This window comes from Brassica napus, chromosome C4 (assembly GCF_020379485.1).
Source record: "Brassica napus cultivar Da-Ae chromosome C4, Da-Ae, whole genome shotgun sequence".
NCBI lineage: Eukaryota > Viridiplantae > Streptophyta > Magnoliopsida > Brassicales > Brassicaceae > Brassica > Brassica napus.
The window spans coordinates 47123572-47142949 of NC_063447.1; the positions used below are offsets into that span (position 1 = coordinate 47123572).

Sequence of the window (19378 nt, forward strand, 5' to 3'; positions counted from 1 at the left end):
TGTTACTTTACCATGCGACGGAAATGAAATGGCGCGTTTATTCTAGGAGATGACGCGTTTATTCTAGCTGAAGCAACCACAACGGTTAAACTCCGGCAACAGTTTCTCTCGGTTTCGTCAACTCGCTGAGCCTCAGCACAAGATGAGAAAAAGAAGACACATCAAGAACAATGCGTAGTAGATGATCCACCCGAATCCCGTGTGGCTCCTGCCGTGAAACAACCATTCATCGGCCAAGGCAATTCCGTATGTGAACGTAGCTGAGCTGCTTATGACCAAAATTTTCAGAATCGCTGGATTCGGAATTTCCAAGAATGCTCCTCTTGTTTTGGCAAGCCACCCCATCTCTGGCAGCTGCCTCTGAGTCTCCTCCAGCGCTACACTCCAGCATTTTGTTCATTCATTTTTAGAAATTTTTATTGTACTTTCCTCTCCTCGTTATAATAGAAGAGACTAGTAAAGTGAACGTTTAAGTTATAATATAATCACCAACTGGAAAATGAAAATTAAGATTTTGTAATCTGAAAACAGTTGAGATTTGTTTTTCAAATAAAAACATATTTAACATATTTGGTTTTACCATAGACAAAACACCTAAACTTAAGAATTAAGAGCCGAAGACAGTTGAGGCTGGTTACTTGATAGTGATGTAGCGGTTGGTGCCGTGCCTAGCCCAATAGTCTTTTAGGTCAACATGAGACGAGAGATCACATCCTTCTGCTGCTAAATGGCTTAGTAATCTGGAGAAAACGTTTCCGCTCATTTTCCTACCGCCCACACGAGAATGCCTCTTGTTTGGCATCTGCGGTAATGGATACTGCGACAAGTTGGTCGTGCAGCAAGACGATTGCCAACCTCCATTACCCCATTTGTAACACTGATGCGCAGAGCCTGTGCATGTGCAAACCGGCACGGGCATAGTCTTTTCGTCGAAGGTGACCAAGTTTAAACCGAAATGGTTAGTGTCCCAATCTTTTTTACATTTCTTTCCGGGAGCAGCAACTAGAAGGTTCAGATCTTCACCCACTTTCTTTCCTTTTGGTTTGTTATCTTTTTTCCTTTTGATAGCCTTGGTCGTGTTAGTTGATGTAGTAGGGCAGAGATCATCAATAGTGAACAAAACATCATCATCATCCCCTCCTTGACAGCGCTTCCCACCGGACAAAGCAAAGTTGAGACTGTTTTCATGGTGTTGAAGGGCAGCAAAAGCATTGTCCCTCTCAATCAAAGCTTTATCTCTTTCGGCCAGGGCTTTGTCCCGTTGCTGAAGGGCTTGGTCTCGAGCTGCGAGGGCTTCCATTTTGGCGGAGACGGCTTGGTTTCGTTCGTGAACAGCAGCGTCTCTTTCGGCGAGGATGGACATGATCTTTTTATTCATGACCAAGGCATTGTGTTGCTCTTTGATCTGATGGTGAGGCAGCATATTCCACTGTACACACACACATGCACTGGTTGTCAATCAATGGGAGTAAGAAAAATTTGAAAGAAAAGTAAAAATAGATTTTTTTTTTCTTTTTTTTTTTACCATAGAGTGTGCTCCTTTTAAGTAATCAGACCCATTTGCATACTGCCCACCATTCTCCATTCTTATTCAAAAAAGGGAGAAAAAGCGAATAAAAATGAAAGCTTCTTCTTGCAAGAAGCAGAGCATATAATCCTACCAAAAAAAAAGAAGCAGAGCATATAATCAATCTAGCAACTGTGGTAACTTTCCGTTTACTTTTTGTTCTTTCTTACCTTAAAAATCATGAGTCATTTAAAAAAAAACAATTGTTCTTAATTAACGTAATCATTTCCTTGCTAGGGTTCCATCGTCAGTATAATAATCGAAAATCACCAGAAAACAGGTCACAACGGATACGAAAAGTGTAGAATTGAATCAATCTTACAAGCCTTTGCGCCCTAAAACAATAAGAAATTGAAAAATACAAAAAAAAAAAAAAAATCCCAAGGAGAAAAACTTTCAATACCCCTGAACTGAACAGACAAATTAAAAAGATAAGAGATAAAAGGCGCGAAAGCTTACGAGCTTGTAGAAGAAACAGGCAACCCGATATATTGATTGAGAAGGAGATCTTAAGGCAGGGAGACGAAAGTTGAGTGTCGAATTACAAGAAGAAGCAGAAAGAGAGAGAGAGAGCTCAATACTTGTCAATTTACTAACATGCCCTCGTCTCTAAAGGACAACCTCGTCTTTTCCTAACGATCTTTCATTGTGGAAATCAGAATCTGTTTAGTTTTTTTTTATATCATCATGAGTTTACAACAACAATTCAGAATGTCTCCGGTGATGCTATAGTTTCTTTCTTTTATTCATTTTGATAGAGAGACACGAACGTGTGATCATCATCATCAATCATCATTATTCAAGCGTTAGGCATCAATGCCCCCAAAACTTGGCCGGTTGGTTGGTACGGTACTTTCTGTCCATGCTCTTGATCACTTCCATGTGCTCTTGGGCTTCGAATGGTAAAAGCATTGAAAGTCAAATGTTTCTATTGATTTGAACAGAGCTTTTACAAGAGTATATATTGACTAGCTTGTTACAAGATCACAGACTATTCCTAGATAATACGAGCTGTTACAAACTGATTATGAATATTTAAGGGGATATTCTTTCACCTTCCCTGAGTCTAATCGGCAGGAGGCTTGACGGTTAGACTGTTTCGAAATTCCGTGAACAGCGAGGTTGGCAGTCCTTTGGTAAATATATCAGCGTATTGTGAAGAAGAAGGCACATATAGTACCTTTACTTGACCAAGAGCCACCTTCTCGCGAACAAAGTGAAGATCTAACTCGACGTGTTTTGTGCGATGATGCTTCACCGGGTTGGCTGATAAGTAGACCGAGCTTATATTCTCGCAGAAGACGAGAGTAGCCTTGTTAAGCGGTTGATCGAGTTCTAGTAGCAGGTTGCGTATCTAGCAAGTTTCTGCAACAGTATTTGCTACACCCCTATACTCTGCTTCGGAACTCGAACGCGAGATCGTGTTTTGACTTTTTGATGACCAAGATAGAAGGTTGCTGCCTCTGTATACACATTATCCTGATGTAGACCTTCGTGTGTCTGGGCACCCAGCCCAGTCCGCGTCTGAGTATGCCGTCAAGGTGGTATTGTTGGATCTGTACATCTGCAGGCCGTGCTCTTTTGTTCCTTGAATGTACCTGATAATCCGTTTGAGAGCTGTAAGATGTTGTGTGCGCGGATCATGCATGAACAGACAGATTTGTTGCACATCATAGGTGATATCCGGGCGCGTAAACGTCAGGTACTGGAGAACTCCAGAAAGTATTCTGTATTGAGTGGGGTCTGCTATTTTGTCACCAGCTTCTGTTGACAGTTTGGCATTGACGTCTGCAGGGGTTGATAGTGGTTTGGAGTCCTTCATTCTGGCTCGGTCGATGATCTCTGTCGCGTATTGTCGTTGAGAAAGAAAGAGACCAGCTCGGTTATGGTCCACCTTAACTCCCAAAAAATAACTGAGCTGTCCCATATCAGACATGGGAAATTCGTCTTTTAATTGGGAGGTGATACGTTGGAGCAGAGCTTGACTTGAACCTGTCAAAACAATGTCATCTACATATAGTAATAGGTAAGCGAGATCAGCCTTGTGCTTGTACACAAACCGTGACACATCTGATTTGGTAGTGACAAAGCCAAGGCGTAGCAGGAACTGACTGAACCTAGCATTCCAAGCTCTTGGCGCCTGTTTGAGACCGTAGAGAGCCTTATTCAATTTGCAGAAATAATGCGGCTTCTCCTTGTCAACAAAGCCAGGTGGTTGATGCATAAATATATCTTCAGAGATCATTCCATGTAGAAACGCATTCTTGACGTCCAACTGTCGTATGTCCCAACCCTTGTTCAGCGCCACATCAAGAACTGCCCATATAGTCGCTGGCTTTACTACAGGCCTGAACGTCTCCTCAAAGCCGATGCCTTCTTCTTGTGTCTTGCCGTTTGCAACCAGTCGCGATTTATGTCGAGTTACCTGTCCATATGCACCAATTTTGTGCTTATACAACCACATTGAGTTAATAATATTAGCACCTTGAGGTCTTGGAACTAACCTCCATGTCTTATTTTTAATTTGAGCATCATACTCTTCAAACATCGATGGGTTCCAATTCGGATCAAATAAAGCTTTTTGGTGAGTGGAAGGTAAGCGGGAAACAGAGGAAGTGTAACGAGAATAAATTTTCTGGGTTTTACAATTCCCGACTGGCCTCTCGTTCTCATTCTTTGAATTTGAGGATCGAGTGGAGTCGGTTGCGGGGGAGCTTGTGAAGCCTCTGGTACCGGAGCAAGATGAGGAATATGACCAGAGGAAGGAAGGCTTTGTCTTTGAGGATGGATTGAAACATTGGTGATTGAGAGTCTGCACCGTCGAGGAAATTGAAAGTGTTTGAGATCGACGAATGCTTTTGAGCTGCAGGAAAGGTCGATTCATCAAAGACGACATGCCTTGAGATGATGATCCAATTAGTTTTGAGGTTGAGGCACCGATAACCCCTGTGATTTGTCGGATAGCCCAGGAAGAGGCAAGGCGTCGACCTCGGTGAGAGCTTGTGGAGATTTGAGTAGTTGACATTAGGAAAGCACATGCAGCCGAACACATGCAGCTTGTCGTATGTTGGCGTTACGCCGAACATAATTGAGTGTGGGCTTTTTCTTTCGATTGATGAAGATGGTAATATGTTGATGATATGGGCCGCAACATGGAGAGCCTCGGCCCAAAACATTGGAGAGAGCTGGGCCTGAAAAAGCAGAGAACGAATGGAGTTGTTAACGGTTATGATCATCCTTTCGGCTTTGTCATTCTGTTGCGACGTATGCGGGCAAGAGAACCGAAAGGCATTTCCATGTTCAGCGAAGTGCTTATGAAACCTGGAATTGTTATACTCTCCTCCGTTATCACATTGGAGAGTTTTGATCATTGCTCCATGTTGCGTTTTGACAAGGTTGGAGAAGTGAATGAACTTTGAGAAAACCTCACTTTTTAGTCTGAGAGGGTAAACCCACAAGTAATAAGAATAATCATCCAGAAAAAGCACATAATATTTGATTCCACTTAAACTTGGAATTGGTGATGTCCAGAGGTCAGAGTGAATCAGTTCAAAAGGTTGAGAATTTTTAGTAAGAGATTTAGAAAAGAGAATTTTTGTGTGTTTACCCAACTGACAAGCATTACAGAATTGTATGTTGTCCTTATTACAAGAAAGAGAGAAAGTAGAGATGAGAGATCGCAAAGTCTCATTATTTGCGTGAGCAAAGCGTTTATGCCATAAAAAAGGAGTTTCTGAAACCAAGGTAGTGTGTTTATTAGCTTGATGTAGAGGCACATACGAGAGTAGAGGTCCCCTGAGCTATCACTGCGGAGTAAGAGTTTCTTGGTTTGAAGATCCTTCACAGAAAAGCCAAACGGGTCAAATTCAATAGAACACCAATTATCTCTACTGAATTTGCGAACAGAGATCAGATTTTTCACAATATTTGGTGCAACAAGAACATTTTTGAGATGCAACGGTTTTGAATTTGATGGAAAGGAAGAGTTTCCAGTGAAAAGAATAGGAATTTTTGAACCATTACCAATGATGATTGAATTTCCGGTGCGCAAGTTAACTACAGACTGGAGGTTACCTAGTTCCGAGGATACATGAGATGAAGCACCCGAATCCATGTACCAGTGTTGACTTGGTTCTGCTAGGGTCATGGTGTTGAACGCTTCCGCAAAGTCGCGTGTTGTCTGAAAGTTGTTGTTGACCATATGGGCTTCCTGTTGCATCTGGCCAGGAGGGCGTTGTTGTATCATGCCTTGAGCAGGCAGAGCAGACTGGTATGTCATCCATGAAGGCGTTTGAGGCTGGTTCCCATTGTTGTATGGCGTCTGCCAGTCTTGCTGCGGCATGTTCCAGGGCTTGTATTGAGGACGATAGTTGTTGTAGTTGTTACGTCCTCTGCCTTTGTAATCCCGCCTGTTGCCGCGATTGTTGTTCTTTTGTTGTTGACGTTGCTGATTGTCCGACTTTGGGTCACGCTGAGTGGTAAGGAGAGCTGTTGACGACGATGGCGTGTCTGTGTGAACATCAGCTATCTTGGTGTGCTTCTTGTGGCGGGCTTCTTCAAGCTCAAGCATGTTGCGAGCTTCCTCGAAGCTTGGGAATGACTTTTGATGTTTAATCACGTTTATGATGTGATCAAACTTTTCATTTAGGCCATTAAGCATATACATCACAAGTGTTTTATCACTCACTGGCGCTTCAATATTTTCCAGAAGATCGGCTGTAGATTTCAGACCTTGAGAATAGTCACGAATGGACTGATCACCTATCTCCATTGTTCGGAGATCTTTGTCAAGTTGGATCGCCCGAGACTCTTTGTTGTTTCTGAACTGATTCTCGATCCTTAGCCATATATCTCTGGCGGTTCGACCTGTCTTGAAGGAGGACTTGAAGAGGGGAGGAGCTAACGTCCCATAGATCCACAACTTCACAGGTCCGTCACGCTTGAACCAGATAGCGTCAGTATCATCAGTTGGGAGGGATGATCCATCGACGTGTCCAAGCAGATCGAACGTTAGACAGTGCGTCAAAAACAGCTCTCTCCAAGCATCATAGTTAAAGACATCCAAATTAAGCGCTAAAGGGATGTGCGTTTTGATGTTTGTTACTCCAAAGGCTCGCTCAATTGTTGCCATGACTGACAGAGAGAAGACGAGACGATTGAGAGATAACATGAGAAAAAGAAATCGAACGGATGAGAAAGGATCAGGATGAGCCTTGCTCTGATACCATGAAAGCTCAAATGTTTCTATTGATTTGAACAGAGCCTTTACAAGAGTATATATTGACTAGCTTGTTACAAGATCACGGACTATTCCTAGATAATAGGAGCTGTTACAAACTGATTGAGAATATCTGAGGGGATATTCTTTCAAGCAGTTCAAGCAGGACAGATCAAGCAGATCATGCAGATCAAGCAGGACAAATGCAGATAGCGGGACAAATGCAGATCAAGCGGATCATGCAGGAGAGAAGCAGATCAAACCGATCAAATAATTTATTATAACTTATGAATGACAAAATCAGTTCAAAACTATAGATCATATATTAAAACAATAAAAATTATACCTAAATATCTAAATAAATATCTTAGATGTTATAGGATCGGCCGAAATGCCTGTAAATCTCTTATAAGATACTTATACTTTTTTTATTTTCTTTTTAAGTGATAAAATTTTTCTTGAGAGAACCGGTAGGTTACACTAATATTGAACTTTTGGTTAAATTTACCACCGCGAAACTCTCTACCAGTGGGTGTAAGATATTTGAAACGGTAATTAGTCATGAAAATTATTTGATCGTACAACTCAATAAATACACGTTCTCGGTTAAGATTTCATTAAAAATTGTCTTCTCTCAATAGATTTACAAAATTACAATCATTTACCTACATATTAAATATTTTAAAACATTAAAAAATATTAACTACTTACTCTTGTTGATATTTATGGAGGAAGATTAATATCTTTTTTCTTTGAAAATGTTATGTTTTGTTGGCGATTAAACGTCATGCTTATAATTTTAAAACAACACAAACAATATTAGTGTAAACTATATAGTTTGAGCTAATCATTATATATTATTTATAAAATCAGATAAATATATTTTAAAGTTAAGTGTTTGTGAAAAAATTATTTATTATCAAAAAGAAAAAAAAATAGATCAACACCACCAAATGTTAGCGGATGAGATCTGCATGCAGATCTTCCGTTTTTCCACAAAAAGACAAAAATATTGAAATGTATGCAGATCTCCCGTTTAAACTGCTTTTGCAAACAGAAAAACGTGAATGGTGAAGTATTGCGGGAGAACTGCACGTGCAGCAGAATTGTACTTGTCATGCCCTTCCATTCATAACCTAGTCAAAGTATTCTTCCAACCTCTCAGGCTTCAATGTCTTTGGTATCACCACCTCAGCATGCCACTGTCTTTTTGTACTTCTCCGCCACTTCCTGTTTTTTAATATCAAGAACGAGAAGAAAGATTCAGACATCTACACAATGCTTTTTAACAGTCAGTCAAAGGGTTCAATCTTTTTAACTCTTTCAATCCAAACAATAATAAGCTTACATTGAGACCTGGGTCATCCAGACATGACACTGTGCCAAATTGCCAAACCACTCGGCGGTGGAAGTTGCATCTCCCAGAGGAGTATGAGCGGGTGACACAGATACCGTGCTTCACTAGAGAATCACATTGGAAGTAAGGATGTGTCTCTCTATCTGATTCACTGCAGGCTTTATTTTCGAGTAAGCCCAAGCAGTCTCTCTTTAGTAACACGTCATAGTTACTGCAAATGGTAAGAAGAAAATCAGCGACTAAAACAAAAAAAGGAGTTGTTAAGATTTTTTTTTTTTGTGAAAACTTGAACGCCATATCCCATCATTAATCACACTGCACACTGTATAATCCCTTATATATTATTTGTGAAATATTACGACTTCTTTTTGTAGCCACGTGTCATCATTAGGATGATTCTTAGAATTATTAGAGAAATATGTTGGTCCATCTAATTATATAATAAGATTTTTATTAAACTAACCATAAATTCATTATTAATGTCATCTATTATTTCCTTAAATAAAGATTACAAAATTGCCTAATGTGCTAAAGTATATATGACAATTAATGATTTTGAATAATAAAGATCTGAAAAAAAATAATGTATCTTCTATCAAATTTGTTTAATTTTAAAATATTAAAATAATTTAAAAAAATCACAATAACCATATTATAAAAATTTAGATTTTTCTGTACATGTTATATTTTGAATTTTAAAAAACGACTATAAATTACTAAAACTGTTAAAAGTCTCACATTCAAATTTTGCGATCCATGGTTTAAAATTTTTGTAATGACAAAATACAAATGATTACAAAATCATATAAATAAAAGTCTAATTTAATTAATCATTAAGATTTAAAATATATATGTAAATATATCATTCTAAATTAAACTATAAACCATATTGAATAAATAAATATTTTAATTTCAAAATTTACTTTGAATAATTTTGTTTGATAAAAGTTTTGAACTAACATTGATAAATTTTTTTAAATTATAAATTACTAAAATTATTAATCCCACGATGAAAATTTTGTTATCAGTAATTTAAAGTTTTTGTTATTAAAGATACACATGATAAAAAAAACACATGAGTAGAAAGCATCATTTAATAGACATTAATATTAAAAATATACTATGTATGTTAATATCATTTAAAATTAATTACATATCCTATCAATTTTTTTAAAAAATTGTTTGGATTAATAAAATTGATTTATACGTTCGCACCAATTTAATTATATATGTAATAATTACTAACTTTTAATTATTAAATATATATTTATTATTTCATAATATGTAAGAACATATAATACATAAAATAATTTATATATTTAATGTTTATTCCGCGCAAGGCGCAGATCTTAATCTAGTGTATAATTAATAACCAAATATTTAGATGATTGATAGATAGAGCCTCCTATGCCTCTGATACCAATGCTGCGGACCAAACCCATAGAAACAAAGCCTTTTTCCATGTCATCATGCCATGTAGTCTCCAGAGATATATATTCCCCATCACCGCCCAAAGCACTACCTTTGGTTCCAACTCCTGCAAGCACACATATTACTATTAGAGAGGGAAATGCTTATCATGTAACAACTTATTATTATTATTCGCTGTGCCAACTGCTAGAGAACTTTATTTTAGCCGGTCAAATAGGAAGGGATTTGGTTATGCAACAAAATGCAGTGGTCTCAACTTATAACACATGGAATAAGGCAGAGATCTCGCCATGATCTGAATTCAATAGCTGCGAAACCAAGACATATCGGAACTAAGATGATAGCTGAGGCACCATAGTTAAGTAGAATCAGGGCCTCAGCTTCGATTTTTCATAATCAGCTGCACCATCACGCCACATAAAACGTAAGATGAAAAAGACTCATAAAAATCAAACTTGATGATTCCCAACAACAGTTCATAGCTAGGCCCGATGGGCCAATCAATAACAAAAGCTGTAATGGGCTGAATAATATCGTATGTGCAGCAGCAATACGCAGCGTATGGTATATAAAGGGAACGTGATCACCGATTCTTAACTTAACTTTTGCTTCGGTGGTTGGGAAACATCAAACATCAATTGATTCAATTTCCCTTTGCTCGCAGGTAGTAGCTCAATCCCTCCTAGTTTTGGACTTTCTGGTTTCTGGGGATCTTGATTTTTGTGGGTAGGTTCGAATCTTAGGTTTTCTTTATCTGCTGCTGATATTCGAATCTGAGGTCTTAAGTTAGCTCGACTTTTGATTTTCCGGCTGGATAGGAATTGGTTTTATTCGATGACTCTTTGAATTGACTCGACTCGTGTGTTATCTTTTTTTCTGTAGGTTGGCTTTAACTTATATCTATCTAGCAAGCATCTAAACTATGGTAAGTGTGGGTTTTGTCCACAAAGGTTCAATCTTTCAATCTAGCTCACTCACCGCTTTTTGGGACATTGCAGTTTTTCGATGGATACCATTATCCCGGAACCACCTTTGAGCATAGTTACCGCTGCTACCCTGCTTCTTTTATCGACAAGGTCTCCTTTTTATTTGTTTTGATATCTGATTTTCAAATTTGGAATTATGCATATACTTGGCTTGCCATTACTTGTTGTTTCTAATTTCTCTTCCCTGCAGCCACACATTGAAAGTGGTGACAAGAGTAAGACCCCCTTTTTTCATAATATACACACTCATCTCTGTTTCTGTTCTGTGTTACTATTGATATTGTTCATGTCTGACTTGTGTTGTTAAATCTATTTCAGTTATAATGCCACCATCAGCCCTTGATCGTCTCGGTACGCCAATACTTGCTCTCTCTCTCTCGTTTCGAATGTGTTAACAAAACTATTTTCAGAGTCTTATTATTGTGGGAAACTTTTGCAGCCTCTTTGCATATTGACTATCCTATGCTGTTTGAGCTTCGTAATGCTGGAAGTGAACGTGTTTCACACTGTGGTGTCCTTGAGTTCATTGCTGAAGAAGGCATGATCTACATGCCATATTGGGTATGTTTCCTTTTGGATTGTTTGTTGTAATACTCGGGATCATGCTGCTTATATTGTTTGCTACTTTGATCTTACTCCAGATGATGCAGAATCTGCTGCTGCAAGAAGGGGACATTGTGAGAGTTAGAAATGTCACTCTTCCAAAGGGGACTTATGTTAAACTACAGCCCCACACTACTGACTTCCTTGATATATCCAACCCTAAAGCCATGTGAGTAGTCCTCATCCACACCTCTCTTTATCTCGTTCATTATTGCTTTCTCGAAAGGTATTTCCGTATCTATATATATATATATATGACTCTGCGAATGGACCTTCTTGCAGCTTGGAGACAGCTTTGAGAAACTACTCATGCCTAACCACTGGGGATAGCATTATGGTTCCATACAACAATAAGAAGTACTTCATAGATATTGTTGAAACAAAGCCTGCTAATGGAATCAGCATCATTGAAACTGACTGTGAGGTTGATTTTGCACCTCCCCTTGACTACAAAGAGCCTGAACGTCCTAAAGCACCTGCTGCTGCTGCTAAGGCTCTGGCAAAAGGTATGTATCGATGAAAGTAAAGTCATCATATGTAGTTTCTATTTGCTTCAAGTATTTTAATGGGGTTTTCTTCCTTCTCAAAATTCACAGCTGAGGAGGTTGTGGCTGAACCAGAACCAAAGTTTAATCCTTTCACGGGATCTGGAAGACGGTTAGATGGGAGACCTCTTTCCTATGAGCCACCTTCTTCCTCCTCCTCTAGCTCAAAAGACAAACAGCCTGCTGTTGCTAATGGTAATGGACAGTCGTCTGTAGCAAGTGGCTCAGAGAGAGCTGCGCGACAAGCTCAAGGAAAGCTTGTGTTTGGAGCCAACGCAAACCGTGCTCCAAAAGAAGCTCCAAAAGTACTCGATTCAAATTTTTTTGGTAAATGCAATGGAATTAAGAGATACGTTACTTATTGATAAATTTGTTTTCAGGTTGGAGCTGGAAAGGAGACAAAGAAAGAGGAAGAAGAGAAGAAAGAAGAGTCCAAGTTCCAAGCTTTCACTGGGAAGAAGTATTCATTGAGGGGTTGATGACTAACTCAGTCTGCCGGTCTATTTATGATCCCTCTCATGTTATGTGTATTATATAAGTACTAGTGCCTGGATTTAATCAAGGAAACAAATCATTTAATAAAGCTCTCTGTTTTTCTTCTATGGTTGGTTTGATGGTAGAATCACTTGTTTTTGTTTTCTATTCTCTGCTCTTCCATTTATGAGCTAAGAACAGTAGATATGAAATAAGTTATGTGATTTGAATTAATACGTTCTCTACAGTTCTGAGATTTCACCGGAAAACACTTGGATCATACTGTATGATTCATACATACATCGCCTCTGAGTTTTTACTCAAAATAACAAATAGAAAAAGAATCTCTTGTTTTTCTGTGACCAAATCTAATGCTGGAAGATGATCTCTGTGTTGTCCCCTTACTGCATAATGGCCCTGAGTGCATCTTTCACGTATTTGTATTTGAATTCAAAGCCAAGCTCTTTGGCTCTTACAGGTAAGACCTTCTGTCCTTCAAGAACCACAGTTGCACCTTCTCCGAGCAAAGCTTTGAGTGCAAAGTCAGGAACTGGTAGCCACGACGGTCGACCAAGAACGCTGCCTAGCTGCTGACACATCTCCCCAAGCCTAACCGGGTTTGGCGCAGTCCCGTTTATAACTCCTGCAACGACCAACACCAGAATAGCATTCATCTTTTAAACATAAGTAGGTAAACAACATAGAAGAGAAACATGTATGTGATGTTGTTACCTTGATAGGATGGTTTAGTGAGGGCTTCGCAGATCAGATTCACCAAGTCATCCACGTGAATCCAAGAGAACCTACTCAGTGAATTATGCGAAAAAATGGTCAGTTAGATTAGCAGAGAGGCAAGAAGGAATTGTTGGAGTTTACCATTGTTGTCCTGAACCCAGAGGTCCTCCAGCAAACATTTGGAAAAAGGGTATCATCATGGCTAAAGCCCCACCATCTTTCCCCAGAACAACACCAATGCGGATAAGAGCAACTTTTACATCCTTATTGGCTTTCAGCGCGGTTCCTTCCCATTCTCTGCAAACCTAAGCACACACATGTACATATTTTAATCAAAGAAGCAAAACTCTTTTACACAAAGAGTTAGATTCATGAACCAAAACCGGAAGAAAGTGATTAGTACCTCTGAAAGATAATCATTTCCTGATGGACTCTTTTCATCAAAGACTCCTGTCTCACTAGCACCTGTTAATGTAACGTTAATTAGTATTCTTGTTGGCATGGGTCAGAGTGTGAAACTTAGGTGACAGACCATAATAACCAACAGCTGTGGCGCTAACTAGAACGGTAGGTCGAGCATCCACTGGTGAATTATTAATCAACTCAACAACCTTGATGAAGTTTCCACAAAAATAAGAAAGAAGAAAGTTATGAATCAGAATAACTAGTCAATATGCGAAGAGCTAAGAGCAACAATCAAATGAGTAATCACTACTAACTTTAGAGGTGACACGGACTCGGCTGTCCTTGATCTCTTTCTTGATCTGCAAAGCAAGCAAAGATATCAGAAGCAGGATAAAGGAAGAAGCCATCAAAGTTTAGGGAAGAAAGCTGACCTCGGGAGACCACCTAGTACTAATAGGAAGACCAGCCAAGTTGACAACAGCAGTAGAGCCTTGAATGCTGTCTCGCCACTCCCCTTCTTCAGCAATCACGATACCTGGGAAGTCCTTGGCTGCCATCAAGAAGTAGATGGATCAGATCAGAAGAAGATAAGTTTTTAATCACATACAAACAGCGTTTATGATCCTAGCAGAATAGTTGATTACCTTCTTCTTACCAGGAAAAATAAGCTCAGCTTTGGATTTAGAGCGAGTTAAGACACGGATAGAGTGATTATCTGCGTAATGTAATGAGTAAAGCATTTAAGAAACTTGAATGCTTGTTTTAAAAACGTCGTCATCACTCTGTATATATATAGATAATAAGCAAAAGAAGAAGAAGAAGAAGAGTACCAGAACGAAGTCTGTGAACCAATCGTCTGCCTATAAAGCCAGTTGCTCCAGTTACTGACACTGTCATCTTATCTTCCTACAAGTAAGAAACTCTCTAGTCTTTGCTTGGTCTTTGTTTAAATTGTATATAATCCAAATGCAAAATGGGGTTTAGGTAAAAAAAATTAAAGAAATACCTTCTCGGATTTTTCAGAGCTACAGAGAACCATTAACCTCCTCTTTGTACCTCCCACCTAAGGTAAACAAAATCCAAACATTGATCCACGCAAGGAGAATGTTTTACACAAAAAGATACCAAAATAGCGTACGGAGAAAGACGGAGGAACAGATAGAGCAGATGAGAGAGCGAAGGAGGAGGAAAGAGACGTTGGTGAGCGGAGAAGCTCCATCGTGTTTCTCATTTGATCGTTAACACTGAGTGGTGGACGGGACACGACACATACATATTGAAAGAGGAAGCGAACCTAACGGGCCCTTAATGGGTTTTCCATTATTGAATCTAATAAAATCATTAAGGCCCATTTATCTCCATTTGGGCCCATAAGTGTTTTTAGTAGTAGTCTTTGAAATGTTTCCGTCTACGTAGAGCTAGAGCTAGAGCTAGAGAGAGATGGCGGCGGCGATGCAGTGGTGCAGCTCGATGACGCGGCGGGTTATGATGACGCAGCGTACATCTCCAGCACTGACTTGTTCGGCGAGGTATTCTTCGTTATGCCCGGCGGCGGCGTCGATGGAAGTGTGCGGGAGAGGGGACAGTAAGACGAAGAAAGGGAAAAGGTTCAAAGGATCGTACGGGAACTCGAGAGGGAAGAAGCAGAAGATGATTGAGAGAATCAAAGACAAGCTCGAAGTCCCCAGATCCACTCCTTGGCCTCTCCCTTTCAAGCTCATCTGAAGAATTTCATCTATTGTTAAGGTTTTCTCGTTTGCTACAAAGAAAAAAAATGTCGCCGTGAGTTTCCAGTTATATAACTGTCTGTACACTTCTTCTTTCTTTATGAATCATTGATCTGTGTTTTTGTTTGAGTTTCATTGAGCTATTTGGTTTTCAGAACCTAGAGAGTCTTTTAAGTCATCTTCTATAGATACCCATTAGTTGTGTTCTGTCTTGTTAAATTGGATTTGTCCTCTCTCACTCACCCCTTGTCTAATTACTTTATTGTATGAAGATTATAGAACCAAACCACATCTCATGGATTGTGTACCATTTTTGGGTAGTAAGATATGGCCCAGTGACTCTTGCATTTGTAGTTTTATAACTTGTTTGACAACCCGCCGTGACTGTCTAATGCCTATAGCTCAGTTCATAGGACAGGAGAGAGCAGAAGGTTTCCTGATCAGAGCTTACTGTTCCAATATATCATAATTGAGTTTAATTGATCATAGGTTGCTCTCTATAAATCTTTAGAGATATTATGGTTGTTTCCTAGTCTAGCATTTGATTATGATTCTACATCTCCCCCTGCCCACAACATCTTTGTTTTCTTGAGTTTTGGCTCTTCTTTTATTTTGAGTATTTGAACTTTGGATTCCTTTCTTCTCGTGGCTTCTTTCTATGCATATGCATCTTGTTGGAATTAAGTGTTGCTGTTGTTGTCACAAATTATGTTGGTTAATTAATGTGGAAGCAAACTCATTGAAACGCACAATTATGCTTCAAAATATTTGGCTGGGTGATTGTTTAAACATGTCGGACATGCTGAAGATGTTTTAAGCTAATCTTATATGTAAACGGGTATGATTGACCATATGTATTATTTGACTGGCCTTATAAGGGTTGGCATTAATTTTCCACTATTAGCACCAATGCACAGTATATCCAAACTTATTTGCTTTTCAATTGTCCCTTTAAATTAATAATTTGATCTTTCGCAAAACAAAACAAAAAACTAATAATTTGATCATTTTCCACAATTTTTACCAAATTGTATTTAATTAATATAATCGTGTCTGGTAAAACTGATTACCCATTTTATTCCTTACCCACGAACTATCAAACTCAATTTCCCAATCCTACATCGATATATTTCTCATTTTTATGAAATAAAAAAAAAAGGTAGTGGGTGATCCTCCCCGGAAAAAGAACGTGAAAACTCCGGTGACCATGCGCCGTGTTTATTTGGGTTAGCAGCGGATTTGAACTCGAGTCTTTTAGAGATCCACGAAAACCACGAAGCCTTGGGTTCGAATACTGGTCATTGCCACCACCATACTCCCTTTGTTTCCTTCCATTATTATATTTATGAAATTAGGGTTCATAGAAAGTGAATTATGGTTCTATTTCAAGGCAATAAATCGATCTAGGGAAGTTTTCTGAAAAAAATACTTGTGGTTTATCTTCAAGGTGACAAATCGAGTTTAGAAAATCATTCAATGTTCCCACAAGTTGGTGGTGAGTAATTTATAGCAGCGGATAACGAATAATGATTGGATTTAAGTTTTAATCGGAAGGACAATCATTTTTTACTAAATGCAATAATGTTAATTAAGAGTTAACTAATTTGATAAAATTTATGAAAAGTTGATCAAAATATTAATTTATAGAAATAACTGAATAGCAAAAAGTTTGGATATATAGCCTGTTGGTGCATGTAATAAAAAAAAGAAGGAAATTGACGTTAATCCTACCCATTAAGAGCATCTGCAAAAAAAAAACTATATAACTTCAAATATAAAGTTTTTTTTTGCTCTCCAAAAAGAAACTTCAAAATTTCAAATTTGGAGTTTTTCACTTCTCAAAACTTCAAATTTGAAGTTTTGTATTTTTATTTACATTTTGATCCTTATAATTAATTACACATCACATTTATGATTCTTAAATATTTTTTATTTATTTTTTAATCCTTAAAATATTCATATATCATAAATATTTCAAATTTATTTTATAAATTAATTTTTCACATGAAATCAAATAAATTTTAAAAATAAGATTTATAATATTTTAAAACTAGAATTTGACAACAAAAATATTACAAAAGTAACTTAATTAAAAATATTTTTAAAAGATACATGAAGAAATAACTTTTACACAAGTTTAAATATTATAATACCAATAATAGCCTGGTAAATTTTCTCCAGAACCTCCAAAATTTCTAAAATATTGTTCAAACCAATTTTGTGTAACCGAAAATGGAACATTACATAAATAATTATATGGAATAATATGGTATTTTGCTTGTAGTTTAATATTTAATTATGTATTCTATTTATAATTATAGATATTAAGATTTTATTAATTAGTATTACCTTAATATTTTTATATATGTGCTAGTTATTTCGAAAAGCTTAGTGGATTTATATTAATTATAACCAATATAAGGATCATAGTGTACAATATAAATAATTTTGAAGTTAAGTTTGATGTTTCGCTCTTGGAGAAGAAAATTTTGAAACTTCAAATTTAGAGTTTTGTAAACTCTAAGCATCTCCAAAAAGACTCTCTATTTCAGAGTATATTTCAGAGTTCCAAAATTATATTTGAAATTTAAAAATGTTCTTTTCTAAAAGCAAAACTTTAAATTTAACTTCAAAATTATTTATAATTTACACTATGGTCCTTATATTTGTCATAATTAATATAAATCCGTAAAAAAATTTATAAATAACTAGCACATATATAAAAATATTACAGTAATATTAATAAAAAAATCTAACACTAAAATATAAAATTATAAATAGAAATAAATAATTAAATATCAAAATACAAGATAAATACCAAATTATTCCACAAAATTATTTCTGTAATGCTCCATCTTCGGTTACACAAAATTTATTTGGACAATATTTTAGAGGTTCCAGAGCAGATTTACTAGACTACTAGTGTTGTTGTAATATTTAAATTTGTGTAATAATTATGCTTTCATGTATCTTTTTAAAATGTTTTTATTAAGTTTCTTTTGTGATATTCTTGGTGTCTAATTTTAGTTTTAAAATATTATAAATCTTACTTTAATTTTTTTTTTAATTTTATGTGTAAAATTTGAATTTATAAAATTTAAATCGAAATATTTATGATTTAAAAAAGTTTTAAAGATTAAAATGATAAATGAAAAAATATTTAAGAATCATAAATGTGATGTATAATTAATTATAAGGACCAAAATGCAAATAAAAGATGAAACTTCAAATTTAGAGTTTTAAGGAGTGGAACTTCATATGAATTTAAAGTTCATTTTTAGAGAACAAAAAATTTTATATTCGAAGTTATAAAGTTTTTTTTGAAGATGTTCTAAAATAAAGAATTTTTTTTGGAAATGGTCTAAGATGCTAGAAACCAATAATAAATGGAGGTTCGTTCTTGTAAATTTTCATAGAAACCAATTAATTTACCCATTTATGTTTTTCTAAGACAAAATGTGATTGAAATAAAAGAGCTTAGAGGAAAAGTTGTGTTTATATTTCAAAAAAAAAATAAGAATGGTACATTATATGACATCAACTTTATATTGCATTGATTAATTTATAGAATAATGATGTATAAATTAACGATCGATGAAACAAAGAAAAAAAATGAAGAAACTAGACTTGTTAAAATGTAGAATGTCGGTTTCAGCTTTTCCAAATGTTTGTATGGTTACTGATTTATGTTTATTGTGAATGGTTGAAAGATGAATATGAACACAATTGCAATGATGTTACTCAGAAACTTCATGACGGTTTTGTTTATTATAGGCAAATTACTGCATCAACCGCTAAACATGCGGAGAAAAAACAAAACTGAAAGGTTCCACCTACTCAATTGCAAGTAATAAACGGTCAGGAGATTTTTTGAAGGGTTATAATCATATGATAAAAAATAATAAGAATTAACACAGTTTGAATCATTCTATTACTTCAAAATTAAATCAATTATTAAAAAATGATGGAGAAATTTAAAACTATAGTTAATCATATTTCTGAAATTTCTCTATCATTTTTTTGTAATTGATTAATTTTTTGGAATAATAGTTTATTCTATTTTTTCTGATATAGTTGTGATACTTAGAAAAGCTTTTCACGACCATTTACCATAATATATAACGATTTTCAAACTATTTTTTTCTACGAAAGTCAAGAATTTTCAAAAAGTCTAGAGTTTTGCAAAATCGTCATGATACATTTGAGAAACATCAGTCGTTGTTTTCTTATCTTTCCATCACTTACAATAACCACAAACACAAATTTGTTGCCAGAAAATTTCTCTCGTAAAATTGAAGACTGCAAAAAGAAAATTCTTTCAAGTTTTTTA

The 19378-nt window shown here is 36.5% G+C and overlaps 4 protein-coding genes across 8 annotated transcripts; 2 read left to right on the top strand and 2 right to left on the bottom strand.

Moving 5' to 3' along the window:
- Nucleotides 1–457: 457 nt before the first annotated feature.
- On the bottom strand, nt 458–2282 carry LOC106420604 (protein BASIC PENTACYSTEINE4). 3 transcript variants are annotated; one of them, XM_013861463.3, is made up of 3 exons: nt 2027–2282; nt 1526–1657; nt 458–1429 (listed from the first exon to the last, which is right to left on the bottom strand). In XM_013861463.3, the coding sequence occupies exons 2-3, from the start codon at nt 1583–1585 to the stop codon at nt 635–637; spliced, it is 855 nt and encodes a 284-aa protein (XP_013716917.1). In that variant the 5' UTR covers nt 1586–1657; nt 2027–2282; the 3' UTR covers nt 458–634. The 3 variants fall into 3 exon arrangements, with proteins under 3 accessions (XP_013716917.1, XP_013716916.1, XP_048612221.1); XM_013861462.3 differs by having other exon boundaries at nt 1526–1586; nt 2027–2159; XM_048756264.1 differs by lacking the exon at nt 1526–1657 and having other exon boundaries at nt 2027–2138.
- Nucleotides 2283–10137: 7855 nt separating this feature from the next.
- LOC106420772 (ubiquitin recognition factor in ER-associated degradation protein 1) lies at nt 10138–12309 on the top strand. 3 transcript variants are annotated; one of them, XM_013861616.3, is made up of 10 exons: nt 10138–10237; nt 10456–10498; nt 10572–10649; nt 10750–10774; nt 10878–10910; nt 10999–11120; nt 11201–11331; nt 11445–11668; nt 11759–12012; nt 12088–12309. In XM_013861616.3, the coding sequence occupies exons 2-10, from the start codon at nt 10496–10498 to the stop codon at nt 12184–12186; spliced, it is 969 nt and encodes a 322-aa protein (XP_013717070.1). In that variant the 5' UTR covers nt 10138–10237; nt 10456–10495; the 3' UTR covers nt 12187–12309. The 3 variants fall into 3 exon arrangements, with proteins under 3 accessions (XP_013717070.1, XP_022556865.1, XP_048612223.1); XM_022701144.2 differs by having other exon boundaries at nt 10179–10299; XM_048756266.1 differs by lacking the exon at nt 10750–10774 and having other exon boundaries at nt 10193–10237.
- A 79-nt stretch (nt 12310–12388) lies between these two features.
- Nucleotides 12389–14601, bottom strand: LOC106420771 (epimerase family protein SDR39U1 homolog, chloroplastic-like). Its single transcript, XM_013861615.3, has 11 exons — nt 14460–14601; nt 14328–14384; nt 14152–14227; nt 13977–14036; nt 13753–13871; nt 13636–13680; nt 13449–13527; nt 13320–13381; nt 13058–13221; nt 12914–12984; nt 12389–12824 (listed from the first exon to the last, which is right to left on the bottom strand). Exons 1-11 carry the CDS (start codon nt 14550–14552, stop codon nt 12583–12585), a joined length of 1068 nt encoding a protein of 355 aa, XP_013717069.1. The 5' UTR covers nt 14553–14601; the 3' UTR covers nt 12389–12582.
- A 113-nt stretch (nt 14602–14714) lies between these two features.
- LOC106420667 (30S ribosomal protein S31, mitochondrial-like) lies at nt 14715–15177 on the top strand. Its single transcript, XM_013861515.3, has one exon. The coding sequence runs from the start codon at nt 14762–14764 to the stop codon at nt 15044–15046; it is 285 nt and encodes a 94-aa protein (XP_013716969.1). The 5' UTR covers nt 14715–14761; the 3' UTR covers nt 15047–15177.
- Nucleotides 15178–19378: the final 4201 nt, after the last annotated feature.

What these genes read in the sequence shown, in the direction of transcription:
- LOC106420772 (XM_013861616.3), top strand. An exon ending in ATCAGCCCTTGATCGTCTCG is followed by an intron (nt 10,911 to 10,998) that starts GTACGCCAATAC and finishes AAACTTTTGCAG; the next exon opens with CCTCTTTGCATATTGACTAT. An exon ending in ATATCCAACCCTAAAGCCAT is followed by an intron (nt 11,332 to 11,444) that starts GTGAGTAGTCCT and finishes ACCTTCTTGCAG; the next exon opens with CTTGGAGACAGCTTTGAGAA.
- LOC106420771 (XM_013861615.3), bottom strand. Translation starts at nt 14,552, where the DNA reads ATGAGAAACACGATGGAGCTTCTCCGCTCACCAACGTCTCTTTCCTCC. An exon ending in CACAGCTGTTGGTTATTATG is followed by an intron (nt 13,382 to 13,448) that starts GTCTGTCACCTA and finishes TTACATTAACAG; the next exon opens with GTGCTAGTGAGACAGGAGTC. An exon ending in GAAATGATTATCTTTCAGAG is followed by an intron (nt 13,222 to 13,319) that starts GTACTAATCACT and finishes GTGTGTGCTTAG; the next exon opens with GTTTGCAGAGAATGGGAAGG.
- LOC106420604 (XM_013861463.3), bottom strand. Translation starts at nt 1,585, where the DNA reads ATGGAGAATGGTGGGCAGTATGCAAATGGGTCTGATTACTTAAAAGGA. An exon ending in TAAAAGGAGCACACTCTATG is followed by an intron (nt 1,430 to 1,525) that starts GTAAAAAAAAAA and finishes GTGTGTGTACAG; the next exon opens with TGGAATATGCTGCCTCACCA.
- LOC106420667 (XM_013861515.3), top strand. Translation starts at nt 14,762, where the DNA reads ATGGCGGCGGCGATGCAGTGGTGCAGCTCGATGACGCGGCGGGTTATG.